This window comes from Psammomys obesus, unplaced genomic scaffold (genome assembly GCF_907164565.1).
Source record: "Psammomys obesus unplaced genomic scaffold, mPsaObe1.curated_primary_1811, whole genome shotgun sequence".
Taxonomy (NCBI): Eukaryota; Metazoa; Chordata; class Mammalia; order Rodentia; family Muridae; genus Psammomys; species Psammomys obesus.
In genome coordinates this window covers 14,650,264-14,665,543 of record NW_026585504.1, presented here as the reverse complement: position 1 = coordinate 14,665,543, position 15,280 = coordinate 14,650,264, and the positions used below count along the sequence as shown (strand labels likewise).

General features: G+C 42.9%; 1 protein-coding gene across 3 annotated transcripts in view; it reads right to left on the bottom strand.

Moving 5' to 3' along the window:
• Positions 1–15,280, bottom strand: part of Tp53bp1 (tumor protein p53 binding protein 1) — a 69,916-nt gene that overhangs the window by 29,554 nt on the left and 25,082 nt on the right. For all 3 annotated transcript variants that reach the window (XM_055626239.1, XM_055626308.1, XM_055626399.1), the window contains exons 11-12: positions 14,817–15,022; positions 7,445–8,798 (exon numbers count right to left, since the gene is read on the bottom strand). In XM_055626239.1, coding sequence (XP_055482214.1) covers positions 7,445–8,798; positions 14,817–15,022 — 1,560 coding nt within the window. The remainder of the gene's footprint in view (positions 1–7,444; positions 8,799–14,816; positions 15,023–15,280) is intronic.

Below are 15,280 nucleotides of genomic sequence, written 5' to 3'. Positions count from 1 at the left end.
CTCACTGCATCCAGACACACAGGCCCGACCCCTCACTGCATCCAGACTGCACAGACCTGACCCCTCACTGCATTCAGACACACAGGCCCGACCCTTCTGAGTCCAAACAGCAAAATGTGCTAGGCAGCTTCTTTCTGAGCTTGCATTCTCCCAGACTTCCAAAGCAAAGCCTGACATATGGTCTGCTCTGAAAGGGGACAGGATCTCATGGGCCAGAAAAGACTTCAAAATAGTCACTGGTTCTAACAACCAAATCAGAGGCTTTCCTTCAACTGTACTGAATAGCACTCTTTCTAGATGCTAAAGAGCGTACCAATATTCAAAACTCAATTCCTGCATCGTGGTAAATTTCGTAAGGAGCACTCCCAATGTACATGTTTAGGTGGTTGCTATTAAATTATTATAAACATTAAAAAAGCTTGAAGACATAAAAGCACTTTTTAGCCAGGTGTGTGTGGCAGCACACACCTTCACTCTCAGCACTCAAAGGGCAGAGGCGGGGAGACAGATGAACATGCACACGTGTAAGTGTCTTATTAGTGGAAATTGGTTTTTGGCGCAAGATTCCTTCAGTGGCACACGCCTGTAATCCCAGCACTCAGGGAGGCAGAGGCAGGTAGATCTCTGTGAGTTCGAGGCCAGCCTGGTCTACAAAGTGAGTCCAGGACAACCAAGGCTACGCAGAGAAACCCTGTCTTAAAATTTAAATAAATAAATAAATAAATAAATAAATAAACAAATAAATAAATAAATAAATAAATAAAATCTACAATAAGTTTAAGACCATCTAATTTCATCAATATAACTTAAGAGACTTGAAACATTTTCACGTCCTGAGGGTAACGCTGCCACAGCCTCCACTCAGCCTCCAAAGCCTCAGTCCTGGACCACCGCCTACCCATCTCTCAGCCTCTGTCCCAGCCCCCAGTTCCTTAACAGTGTAACCAGAAATAAGCTGGATGATATGGCTTTGACCGAGCTGGCTTCTCATCAAAATCCTCTGAGGTTTTCAATACAAGGAAAATTCCTAACTCCTCAGGCTAAAGGGATGGCTCAGCAGTTAAGAGTACCTTGCAGAGGACTCAGATTTAGTTCCCAGAACCAACATAGTTGGTACACACGCATTCATACACATAAAATAAAACCTTAAAAAAAAAATCTAAATCCTAACTCTTCAGTCAGTATGCAGTTAACTGGTAGCAAGACTAGATCTTCTGTAATTATTCATGTTCAATGTCCTCCAAAGATTTTTCCATTTCTCTGTACTTATCTAGCCATCTGAAAAATCACCATTAATACAGTTAAGATTATCACCAAATTTTGCAAAATACATTTGTTGTCTATTTTATCCTTTTGAGGTAACCGGAATTTTCTACATTTCAGTTCTCTCATGCTTAGCCCATGACTTAAATTACCCAAATCTTTTCTTCTTTACCAGATAATAATAATAGGTTACCCTATTTCATATCAGCATATCAATGGAAATACAATAAAGAGACAAAAGAAAACAATAACCATCAAAACACCTGTGTAGGAAATTTGGCCTTATTACTAAGAAATTCTCAGGATTCATTACTGCAAAGCACTACCTAAAACTCTTTATGGTTAGGAGAGGTGTTGAGAGGGTCTCATGAGCTAGCCCAAACTGGCCTGTAATTCTTATGAGTCAAGAGCACCTTCAACATGAGTTGACCCTCCTGTCTCTTTGTCCCAAATGCTAGGTATAAGCATAAGCCACCACATCCACTCTAAAAAAACCTTTTCAATTGGTATTGAAGTTTATTTTTCCTTTTTTCCTGAGAATTTTATAAATAGTAGAAACAGAAATGGTTTATTAAAAAAGAGAAAAGCACTCCCAAGAATGGAAAGAGCTAGTGAGTTAGAACAGGTCTAAAACTCAAAAGTCCTGGCCTTTTGTTTGTTTGTTTTGGGGTTTTGAAGACAGGGTTTCTCTGTGTTACAGCCCTGGCTGTCCTGGACGTGCTTTGTAGATAGGCTGGCCTCGAACTCACAGAGATCAGCCTGCCTCTGCCCCCGAGTGCTGGGATTACGGGCGTGTGCCACCTCGCCTGGCTCAATACAAGGACGGTCTCTCCTAACTGCACTATGCTATAAAGCGCCTACTGTCTTCACGGGTACTTAAAAGAACTGCTTCCCAGCTGGGCACAGTGCTGCACACCTGTAAACGCAGCACTCAGAAGGCGGCAGCAGGTGGATTGCAATAAATTCAAGGCCAGCCTGGTCTGCAGATTGAGTTCTGTACAGCCAGGGCTACACAGAGAAGCCCTGTCTCGAAAAACAAACACAGAACAACAACAAAGAGGTGGCGTATAGCAGGTCATGCTGTCATCCCAGCACTCAGGAGGCTTAGGCATGAAGGCTGTCCTAAGTTCAAGCCTACCCTAGGCTACGAAGTACTGGGTCAGCCAGAGCTAAATAATAAGAATCTGTCTCTAAAACGAAAAAACAAAAAGTAAATGAAAAACTTCTATGCTGCGATGCTGTGCATGAATAATCTGTGTGCTGGCTTGTGCCAGCCAGGATGACATTCTGTCACACAAAAAACGAAGATTACAGCTGCACCTCAACAGAGACCCCGTAGCCTGTGAAGTAACAGCTGTGGCGTTAGCTGAGCCGGAACTTTTCTAGCACCACCTTCTTAGAGACAGCCTCCACAGGCAGGTGAGGGAGGAGGCTGCTGACCTGTGAGCAGTGACCAGCGACCATCAATAGAGGTATCGAGACTGGTTGCGGCTCTCTTTCCCTCTCTCCCATCTGACTCCCTCTTTTCAGTACAGTCTCATTTTTCTTGAACAACCTGAGCACTTTTTCATATTTCAGCATGACATGTTTAAAAATCAATGAAACTATTAGGGCTGGAATGCAGCTCAGCAGGTTGAGTGCTTGCCTGGCACATGCAGAGCTCTCCCCAACCCCCGTATGCCACATGAACTGTTCTTGATGTACACAATAGTAGTGGCACGTGGAGGTGGAGACAAGAAGATCAAAAACCCAGTGTCAGCCTCAGCTACACAGAGTTCAAGGCCAGCCTGGGCTATAAGAGACCTAGTTTTTGCTTGTAAAAAAAAAAAAAAAGTCTACAAGCCAGGTGGGCAGATCTGTCCCTAAAGCCAGGAGCAGAAATGCTTTGGGGCTACAGAGAAAACTTGTCACACAAGGAAAGAAGAAAGGAAGGAAGAAAGAAGGAAAAAAGTGAGAAAGGAAGGAAGGAAGGAAAAGAGGGAAGAGAGAGAAGGAGAAAGAAGGAGGGAAGGAAGGGAGAGAGGAAAAGAAAAAGAGGAAGAGAAAGAGAGAAAAAGGAAAGAAGACAGGAAAAAAGAGACAAAGAAAAAATATTTAAATTTAAAATAAGTGTCCCTTTGCTGGGTGTGATGGTGCATGCCTATAATGTCAGCACAAAGGGAAGCAGAAGCAGGCAGATCTCTGAGTTTGAGGTCAGCCTGGTCTACAGAGAAAGTTCCAGGACAGCCAGGACTACACAGAGAAAACCTGTCTTGAAAAAAACAAAACAAATACAAAAAACAAAAAACAAAAAAAAAAACAAGTGTCCTAATTTTGATAAGAAATCTAATGAACTGGGCTTGAGGTTAGCCTGGTCTACCTATGAATTTCAGGACATCAGACTATATAGTGAGTCCTTGTCTCAAAAAAAAAAAAAAAAAAAAGAAAGAAAAGAAAAGAAAAAAGGAAAGAAAAAGAAAAACTGGGACTCAATTATTTGTTAAGTGTATGTTTTGCAGTGTTAGATAGGAAACCTTCATGTCTTAGATACACTAGTCAAGTACTCCAACACAGCTCTATCCCCAGTCCCAACTCACCCACTTTACACCTCTTATTGTTTGCTTGGTTAGTTTTGAAACGAGCTCTCACATAGCCCAGGATGACTTACTTAGTGGCTTGCTTTATTAAAATGTTATGTTATATTACATTTCATTTATTTTATGTGCATAGCGGGGGGGGGGGGGGTGAGTGTGCCACAGCCCACATGTGGAGGGCAGAGAGCAATCTATAGGAAGTTGGTTCTCTCCTTTCACCATGTGGGTCCCTGGAATGGAACTCAGATCATCAGGCCTGGATGTAGGCGCCGTTACCCAGTGAGCCATCTCACCAGTGCATTATTTATGTAATTTTTTGGGACAGAGTCTCATGTACCCCAGGCTGACCTGAAACTGCCTCTGTAGCCTAGGAGACCTTGGCTTTCTGTTCTTCCTGTCTCCACCTCCTAAGTGTTGGGATTACAGGTGTAGTCACCATACCAAATTTATTCAGTACTGGAAATAAAACACAAGGCTTTATCATGGTAGGCAGGCACTACCAAAAGAGCTACATTCCTAACCCTCATTCTGCCTTTTTAAACTGAAGAACCATTAACTTTCCACATTCCTCTCTCTATATTTTTTAATTTTTTTTTTTTTCTGATGGAGTTTTTCTGTGTAGCGTTGGCTGTCTTGGACTCGCTTTGAGAAATAGAGAAGTAGAGAATGCTGGCCTCGAACTCACAGAGATGCACTGCCTCTGCCTCCGAGTGCTGCGACTATAGCACCCAGCTCATTCTTCTTTTTGAATCCTCCTTAAGTTTTAGCAACTAAACAACTGTATTCTGTGTTACTGTTTTTGCAGTGAGGGACTCAAACCCAGGGCCTCAGGAAATCACAGCAAACTCCTTACCGCCAGCCGCATCCAACCCAAAAACTCTATTTTAAGCATATAATAGTTTTTCTGTTTTTCCTACAACATTCTTGTTTTAGACTAATTCTCTCACTCAGAAACTATTATTCTACATGTTCTAATTTCTAAATAAAACTTTTATTTTCTTTTTAAAAAAATAGTTATTTTTAACTCTTGTCCCCAGCAGTAGGTGTAGACTCCAGCTGCTTTCTGAAGAATAGTTGGGTTACTGTTTCTTTTGAGCTAGACACTGGGCAGTCTTAGTCCTAGAGGCTTTTTCATAGACAGTCTACAGCATAAACTAAATCAGGCCTTAACTAATGTTTATTTTTGTTTGATATGTGTGTGTGTGTTATGCCTCATGTCCGCTCATGATGTGCAGGGTCCGGTACCACAGAGGCCAGAAGAGGATGCCATATCCCCTGGAGCTGGAGTTACAGGGATTGTGAGCTGCCCAAATTGGTTCTGAGAACCAAACTCTGGTCCTCTGGAGGGCAGCAAGCATTCTCAACCACTGAACCACCTCTCCAGCCTCAACTGTTAATTCCTTTTATTTTGTTGTTGTTGTTGTTATTGCTGCTGCTGCTGCTTTTTGGGACAGGGTTTCTCTGTGTAGCCCTGGCTACCCTGGAACTCTCTGTAAACCTGGCTGACCTTGAACTTAACAGATATCCACTAGCCTCTGCTTCCCTGAGTGCTGGGATGCATACATCACCACTGCAAGACAACTTTTAATTTCTTAACCTTTTGTAATTAAGATTTCCAACCATTTATTTCCATTACTTTTTTCTCTGTGTAGCCTTGGCTGTCCTGGACTTTCTTTGTAGATCAGGCTGGCCTTGAACTCACAGAGATCCGCCTGCCTCTGCCTCCCTGAGTGCTGGGATCACAGGCGTGCACCGCCCAGCTGGAGAATCATTTAGGAAGGGAAAACCTCATTTTCAGAATGCCTCCTGCTACAGGGAGCAGTTATTGTACTTCCCAACAAAATGGAGGACAGGGAGGGAAAAGGAAAGAGGAGGGAAAAGAAGGAAGGAGAAGTGACTGCTGTGTGGAGGGAAAGGGAGAGAGGAAAAAGGAAGTCAAAGGAAGGAGAAGGGAAAGAAGAAAAAAAAAAGAGGAAAGGGAAAGAGGAAAGGAGAAGGAAAGAGAAAAGGGAAGGGGAGGAAGTGAAAGGGGGCTGGAGGAGTTGGGGAGAGGAAGGAAAAGGGACAGAGAGTTAAAGGGGGAGGGAATGAGGAGGAAATAAAATAAGTTTCCAGCATTTTCAATAATCCAGATTAATATTAGTAAAAAAAAATTTTAACAAGGCACTGTCTATGACAAGAAGTAGCTCATTCTAGCAACTAACAACATAAGCTGTTAGAATATTCATGAAGAATACTATTCATAAAGAATATTATTACCATAGCAACTAATATCTCAGTATTTTAGAATATTTTTGCATACAACTATAAAAAATAATAAGAGTTCTGCCAGGGATGGTGGCACATACCTGCCATCCCAGCACCTGAGACACGGGGACAGAAAAACATGGTACTACACGACTAGACAGATCAAAGGCCACAGCTGGGAACCTACTGGCTGTTAATGTTAGATGGCCAAGTTGTCAATCTGCCCTCTAAATATTTGTGTTTATATATTAATGTTGCTCTCAACTTTGGTCAGAAAAGGAAAAGCTTCTTTTTGCAGTGGGCAGCAGCTACTGCAGACACCTATCTAGGCTAGCTACGGGCAGAAGCGACAGTGAGTGCTCAGCTGGTCAGGAATCCTCTCCAGGAAGGCTTGGAGGATTCTGCAGAAGTAGAGGCAGAACGACTCTAAGTGCTGTGGACAGGGGAATGTAGTGGAATGCTGTCTCCTCAACACGGCACGGCTATTGCACACACCAACTCACAGCACCTATCGCTACCTGCACTGGACCTGCACAAGCCAGCCACAATTCTAGCACAAATGGGGAAGGCTTATTAGTGGCTGATAGCTGCTGAGGGAGAGATCTCTACTGTGGCTATCCACATCCAGAGGAGGGCCTCACAACCAGGCACCAACGGACAGCAATGGCCGGACTCAAGGGACTATTAATAACAAGTCCATAAAAGGAGAACATGGAGCTGGAAGGGTGATGGGGATGGGGCGCCATGAGGTGTTTAGAGGGGGGTAACAGTGGATGGACATAATCAAAATATACTGTATAAAAGTGTAAAATTTCCAAGGAAATTTTAAAAATTGTTATAAGATAAAGTTGTTAAATATCAGGAAAAACAAAGTGTAAGACATGAGGCCAGTCTGAACCATAAAAATGAAACCTTGAACTAAAAGAGACGAGAGAGAGAGAGAAAGGATCACTGTACTTGTAAAACCATGAAAATGTTAAGGCTGGAGGTAGAGCTCACTGGTGGCACCTGCCTAGCTCACATGAGGTTAACCATGGGGTTGGGGGCCTCAAGGGTAGGAGCTAAGTAAAGTAGAAAATAAAAAAAAAAATAAATAAAATAAAAAAAAAACTAGAACAATTCCAAATTAAACACATTGACTACTCTTGAATTATGGTGCTGATAACTCACAAATGATCTCTGGTCACACAAATAATTACAACTATGAAAAAAAACTAGAATGCTTAATCTCAAAATTTTCCAAATACTATTCCTTCAAGCTAATGCTGAGTCCTGACACAGTTCAGTGTGAGAGCTCTCCTCCCTTCTGTTCCAAATGGGAACCTGGCTGGATAGCTCAACATGAATCTGCCATCACTCACCACTAGAACTTTCACAGAAACTCTGTGAGGCAGGGGCAGGGGCCTTCTCAGGCTCCTGGCATGCTCCCTCTGAGTCCAGCGGCTTGGCATCAGCCACTTTTGCATCTATGGTCACTGAGCTCTCTTTCTCTTGAAGCTGGGGCTGCTGCATGTCCTGATCCAGTCTGGGAGGTTCGTCTCTCACTGAAGGCAAAGGAGGCTCTGGAGGGTCTTCATCTGCAGGCAAAGGAGACTCTGGAGGGTCTTCATCTGCAGAGTCCTTTTCTGTGGTCTCTGCTTTGGCATCTCCATCACACTCTGCACTCTTTTCCTCTGGAGTATGTAATCTAGTCTCAGCACATGGTTCTACCTCTGGAGCCACATCCTCCCAGGACTGGGAATCCGAGCCTTTCTCCGCTCCCTCCAAAGGTTCACAGGAAGCATCAACTCTAGGAGAGGGCTCCTTCACGTCAACAATGACAATGCTGGAGTCTTCGGAAGTAGCTTCTTCCCAGGGTTCTGGATTCTTCTGCTCTAAGTCCTGGTCAAGTACTGGCAGCTTTTGGGGGGAGTCAATACTAATCACACTCGTCTCCACTTCCATAGCTTCTGGGCATTCTTCTTTGGGGAGTTCCTTCTGAAGACACAGTGCCTGGGATTGGGTTTCAGTCAGAGAAAGGTGCAGCGGGATACTTTCCATTGTTTCTTCTTTGGGCTCCTCTCTATGACTTCCACAGGGAGTCTCAGGGACTTCTTCTACCTCAGATCCCAAAAACCCCTCCTCTGGGTGGTGCTCTTTAATTTCCATAGCTTCCTCCTGATCTAAAACACTAGAAAGTGCCTCAGAGTGGGTGGCTGGAGAAGGAACTGCCTGACTCCCAGAATCACAAGTGAGATCAATGCACACATCTTCAGCAACAGTTTCTTCCCTGTCTTTACCACCAGCAGCTGAAACACAAACGTGGTCACCTCTGTTCTCTGTATCATCCCCTTTCCTTTTGTCATCATTCTGATTCACTTCTACCTGGCCATCTTGTGCTGGATTCTTCAGGGTACTATCACTCTCAGGAGGAAGTTTAGAATTGGTGACTGGAGACAATGGTTCAGTGTCATCAACCTGCGTGTTCTCTCTATCTTCCTCAGTCCTAGGAGAACCCATGCTCTCCATCTTTGAGGACTGACTACACTCACTTGTAGAAAGCATCAGTTTGCAAGAGTCTCCTGTCATGGACAGCCCAAGATCATCAGTGAAATTCTTTGGTTCACTCTCTGAAGTCTTAGAACACTCAACAGTCAAAGATGAGCTATGCAAATCTCCACCTTTCTTCACATCATTTGATCGTTCTTCCAGACTTGGTGATGGAATGAAAATGTCCTAAGGAAGAATAAAAAGAGTCAAGCTATCAGCTGTCCATATCATGTTTCTTTTATATCTAACCTTTGAATTCACCTACATTTCTAAATCAATTATTCAAAAATTAAAGAACTCGAGCTAGGGCTGTAATTCCAGAACTCCAAACCTAACAAACAGACTTTCGACTACACAAGTCACTCTGTTCAATGTTTTTCTTATAAAATCCCTGGCAAGGAATCAGCATATTCCAAAAAAAAAAAAAAAAATTATATATATATATAAAAGTACTAGCTTATTAAGCATAAGAAGATTCAAACTTAACTCCACCATCAAACTACCAAAATTCTGTCTATCATATATAATGGAGACCAGATATGCTTATAGAACCATCCCCGATCTCACAGAGTGTAACTACATTCTGCTTCACTGTACCACTATGTACATTTATAAAACAGATGTTAAAATGCATTAGTCAGCAGAGAAATATGATTAAAACCACAGTAAGCCAGGTAGTGGTAGTGCACCCCTTAAATCCTAGCACTGGGAGGCAGAGGCAGACAGATCTCTGAGAGTTCCAGGCCAGCCTGGTCTACAGAGGGAGTTCCAGGACAGTCATTGCTTCACAAAGAGAAACCCTGTCTCCAAAACAAACAAACAAACTGAAATACCGCTCTATTCCACAAAAATGGCTAAGGTTATAAAAACTCACAAAACCAAGCACAACTACTATGTGCAACAACTGTAATCCTCACGCACTGCTGCGGAGAAAGCAAAACAGTACAGCCCAGTACTGCAACACCCCCTAAAGTTAAAAAGATGACTCCAAAATTCTCAGTGTGGGCTGCTGATGTTTTTGCTAGCTCAACTGGTGGAGTGCTTGCCTAACATACACAAAGCGGGCCATTGCCTTTAATCCCAACACTCCGGAGCAGAGGCAGGAGTATCTGTGAGGTCTACACAGAAAAATTCCAGGACGACCAGGACTATAGAGAGCCCCCGTCTCAACAAAAAACAAAGCAACAAAACAATTCAAAACCTACACAAAGCCCTGGATACCTTGGAACATGCCAGTAATCCCAGAGCTTGGGAGACAGAGGTTGGCTGACTGCTGTAAATGCCAGGCCAGCTTGATCTATAGAATGAGTTCCAGAGCTACAGTGTCTTAATATGCACACATGCATTTAATTGTATACTTTTAATCCCAGTACTTGGAAGAAAAAAGACAACAGGATCTCTATGAGTTCAAGGCCAGCCTTGTCTACATAATGAGATTCAGTCCAGTCAAGAATACATAGTAAGAACTTGCCTCCAAAAAACCCAAAAAAGAATAAACATACGGGGAGGCACACACACGTGTACACGTATACACACAGTATTCTTCCTAACATAAACACTATTTGGAGCCGGGCACAATGGAGCACACAGATAATCCCAGCACGCGGGGAGGCAGAGGCAGACAGATCTCTGTGAGTTCTGAAGTTTAAGGCCAGCCTGGTCTACAAAGTGAGTCCAGGACAGCCAAAGCTTGAAAAAAAAGCACTATTTCAAGGTCAGAGAGTAACTTTTAAGGGTCAATGTCCTCTTTCCATTGTTGTTTCGTGATCAAAACTCAGGTTGTCAGGCTTTTTTGGCAAATGCCCACCATCCCCCATGTCAGCCAACCTGCTACCTCAATTGCTATTTTTTGGTTTGTTTGGTTTTTTTCCTTTATTTCCTTTTCTTTCTTACTGAGGGGATAGGGATAAAATGAGGGTTAAAACAGGATCTCCTGTAGTCCAGGCTGGCCCTAAGCACAGGTCTTCCTGCCTCTACCACCCAAGTGCTATAATTACAGACATGTGCCTCCATGCTTTGCTTTAAACCTTTTTACTATTTATTTTTAACTTGCTATTATTGTGGTGTGTGTGTGTGTGTGTGGTATATACACAGTCTGTACATATGAGCATCAGTACTAACTACATGTGGTGGTCAGAACAACCCTCAGGAGTTCGCGCTTTTTCTACCTTTAAAAACAATATGTAGGAATTTGACAATGAAAAAAAGAGAACTAGCAAATTAAAATGGTAGATTCAACATCTACTTTATTTCCAAAACCCTGCTAAGCAACAGTAAAGCACTTTTTTTTTTTTTTTTTTGAGAATTACGTATGCTAGAAAAACAAAAACAGAGAACACCAGGTATGGTGGGACCACCTGTAATCCCAGCTGAGGCAGGTGGATCACTATGAGTTCAAAGTATGTCTACAAAGAAAGTCCAGGACAGCCTTAGCTAGGCTACAAAAAGAAACCCTGTCTTGAGGGCTGGAGAGGTGGCTCAGCCGTTGAAGGCTAGGCTCACAATCATAAATATAAGAAACCCTGTCTCAAAAAACCAAAACCAAAAAAAAAAAAAACAAAAAAACCAAGGAGAAACACACACACACACGTATTCTGGAAGAGCGGCAATCCACTTGGCAGACCAGTAAAAACTAATTATGAGGCCAAATAAGAGAAAGCCAAGAAGTTACCAGGGTGATACTACCACACCACTCCCATGCCCCCAAAAAGGGCTTAGGACTTGGCAGCAACATCAGATAATTTTAAAAGTGACAGTGAGGTTGCTGCTAAAAACAGGAGGAGGACTGCCTGGAAGTCTATTTAAGAAGCAGTTCAAATGCCATATCCTCTTTCCCTGCCCCTCCTCTGCCCTGGAGAAAATAAAACACAAAGCCTTGAAATGGTGAACAGGAGTCACAGTGATGAGTACATGCAGGATGGAGTCTATCCCTGCATCTCATCCTGTACCCTGCAGGCAGGAAACTGCATGTTCTGGGGACCCTGACCAACCCAGGATGGCCAGCATTCTGACACAAAGACTCCTGACAAAATGCCCCAGCAGGTCATATCCTGTGAATTCCAGAACAAGGAGCTTCAACCACCTTAGAACTATAGGCCAGATTTCTGTTATTTCACTTGTAAATTTTAGCAAATAAGGACAAGCTCTCATTTAAAAGACAGCAAGCTCCAGACCTAGAGAGATGGCCCGGTGGTTAGTGCTGTCTGCTCTTCCAGGGGACCTGGTTCAATTATTAACACCCATGGTAGTTCCCAAATGTTTGTAATGCCAGTTTCAAGGGGATTTGATACCTGCATACAGACATGTATATACCCAAAACAACAATGCACATAAAATTAAAATGTTTTTAAATCATAAAAAAAAAAAAAAAGCAAGGGCCAGCAAGATGACTCAGTAGGTATGGTAGTCTGAAAAAATTGGGCCCCATACACTTCATATTTGAATGCTGAGTCACCTGGGAGTGGCACTATTTGAAAGGATTAGAAGGATTAGGAGCTGTGGCTTTAAAGAAAGTATGTCACTGTGGGCAGGATTTGAGGTTTTAAAAGCCCACGGTGTCTTTCTTCCTGCAGGTTAGAATATAGCTCTCAGTCAGGTGTGGTGGAGGACAGCTTTAATCCCTGTGCTTGGGAGGCAGAGGTAGATAGAACAGGGCTACAAAGAGAAACCCAGTCTTGAAAAACCAAAAAAAGAAAAAAATAAACAAAATGTAGCTCTCAGCTACTGCTCCAGTGCCTGCCTGCACGCTGCCATGCTCCCCACCATGGTGATAATGGACTGAACCCCTGAAACTGTAAGCCAGCCCCAATTAAATGCTTTCTCTCCTAATAGTTGCCATGGTCATGGTGTCTCTTACAGCAGTAAAGCAGTGACTGAGACAAAAGGTACTAGCTTGTCAAGCCTGACAAGAGTTTGGTTCCCAGATCCGCAAGGTAGAAAGAGAGAACCGATACATTCAAATAATCCTCTGACCTTCACACATGTATTGAGTCATACATGTGCATACACACACTTACAAATTAAATGTAAAAGACGTTAAAACAGGTTGGTGACATAATTCAGTTAGGGGAGTTCATGCCTAGCATTCACAAAGCCCTGGGTTCTAGCCCTAGAATTGATGAGACCATTCAACAAGCTGCGCCTCATAGCACACATCTTTAATCCCAGCACTCAGGAGGCAGGGGCATGTGGATCTTTGAATTAGAGGCCAGCCTGGTCTATATAATGAGTTCCAGGACAGCTAAGGCTACACAGTGAGACCCTATCTCAAAAACCAAACAAACAAAACGAAACCATGTGACTAAGCAGAGGATCAGCCTTGTTATATAATAAGTAGCTTGCGATAGCACGTGTGACCCTATCTTAAAAACAAAACCAAAACACAGGACAAGAAATTGGTCTGTAGTAGAACCTATTGGTAAAGCACATACATGTCATTCACCCAGCCCTACAGCTTAGTTCCCCAACACTAAACAAGACTGGTATGGTGACACATGCCTGTAATCCCAACAGCTAGGAGACCAAGGCTGGAAGATGGCAAGTACAAGTCTAGCCTGGGTTACAATGCAAGACTCTGTCCATCGATTGATCAATCGATATAGATAGATACGCAGACACATTGATAGACAGACAGACAGATAGATAGATAGATAGATAGGCAGACACATAGATATACAGACAGACAGACAGATAGATAGATAAAGACTGATTCTCAGTGGCAGTGCAGCAAGCTCGAGGCTCTGAGTTCCACCCCAGCACCACTTAAATAAATACAGTATTAAAGTTTAGGATAGTGACTCTTCAGGGGGAAAAAAAAAAACCTTCAAAAAATTATTATCAATAAAGGGAAATACACATATAAAACAAGACAAAAATATTCAGAGGGGAAAAAAGACTTCAAGTATTAAAAGCAAAGGCTTTTAATTACTAATTAAAAGAAATTAGTAACTCAAAGGATTAAAATAGATGGTAAAATCCAAAAATTGCACAGTTTACATAAGAAAAATAAAACATCCTTATACAAGTCTTTGCACCAACCTTCTTGGCAGCATGAGTCATAGGGACAAAAAAAGAGAAGCTACCCCAGTGTTCATCAACTGATGAATTAAAGAGTAAATAGCTTATATATACAATATGGTATCAGTTACAATAAAATAGTCTGAAATTCTAATCCATGCAGCAGAGTAACATGAATGAACCCTGAATCATAATGTCATAGTTAGCTCAGCTGTCAACCTGACACAGCTGAGACACATCTGGGGGTGGGGAATACAGACACTGGGACAGAGAGAAAACCCTGCAGGATTATAGTAACAGAATACAGGTCATAGGACCCGACGCAAGTTCAGAGTGGCCTTACACTACTCAGTAGAAGCACCAGAACTCAAAGACAACAGTGAAATGCCTTCAAAACTTCTCAAGGCAAGTTCTACCAATCATCTACAATTCCACAGTAGTAATAATTCTGCAAATTATTAAATAAATAGGAGGGTACAAAGAAGGATCTTAGAAAATAGCCCCACCAGCATGAGAAACTAGACCAGCAGTAGGCTGTGACCCCTTTGGGGGTCGAACAATCCTTTCATAGGGGTCCCAAAGGATATCCTGCATAGCACATGTTTACATTACGATTCATAATAGCAGCAAAATTACAGTTATAAAATAGAAATCAAAGTACCTTTATGGCTGGGGGCCGCCACAGCATGAGGAACTATATTACAGGGCCCATCACTAGGAAGGTGGAGAGCCACTGCTCTAGAGCAAACAAGGCAGCAAGCAGAGGTGGGGTGGAGATAAGCTGTGGACTTGATACCCTACGTCATCCTCTGACCTCCATATGTACATGCAATGATATGCCTGCCATACATGCACACTCAATAAAACAAAATACTTTTTTTTCTTTTGTGGGTTTTCCAGACAGGGTTTTCTCTATGTAGTCCTGGCTGTCTACAGACCTGGCTGGCCTCAAACTCACAAGGATCCACCCGCATCTGCTTCTCCAGTGCTAGGATTAAAAGCGTGCACCACCACCACCACCCAGCTTAGAATACTTTTTTTTTTTTTTTAAAGATTGGTCTAGATATGTAGCTCAGTGGCAAAACACTTGCCTAGAATCTATACATCCCTAGGTTCAAATCCCTGAGCCACAAAGTGAGAAGGGAAGGAAAAGCATCAGGAGATGGGAACTCTCCCTACAAAACTCACATGGGAAAACTCAGGCTGAGACGGGATGGGAAGCGAGCCAGGAGTGAAGACTGGTGTGCTCTGAGAAACTGGTGTTGAGGCTTGTGGCGACAGAGCAGGCAGAGATGGAAGAAGGGGTTTTTCTACCTCCACTGCTTCGTCACCCTGAAGCTTCTGGAAAGGCTTCCCTCCTTCTTCAGGTATCACTGAGATATCCATGGGCTCATCTGGTTCCACACAGAAAAACGAATGACAATTATCACTCACCAATATTACTCACGTTCCAATACCACCAACAGCAATTAGGCTACAGAAATTTCCATCCCTAAAATGGTCTCCTACTTTTCAGAAACTTGACATGACAGTAGGTTGTGTCCCAGCAATCCCACACTGTGGAAGGGAGGGAGGCACACGTGCACACGCGCACACATACACTCAGAGGACAACTTTCAGGAGTTGGCTCCCTTCCTCCACCATGGCTCCAG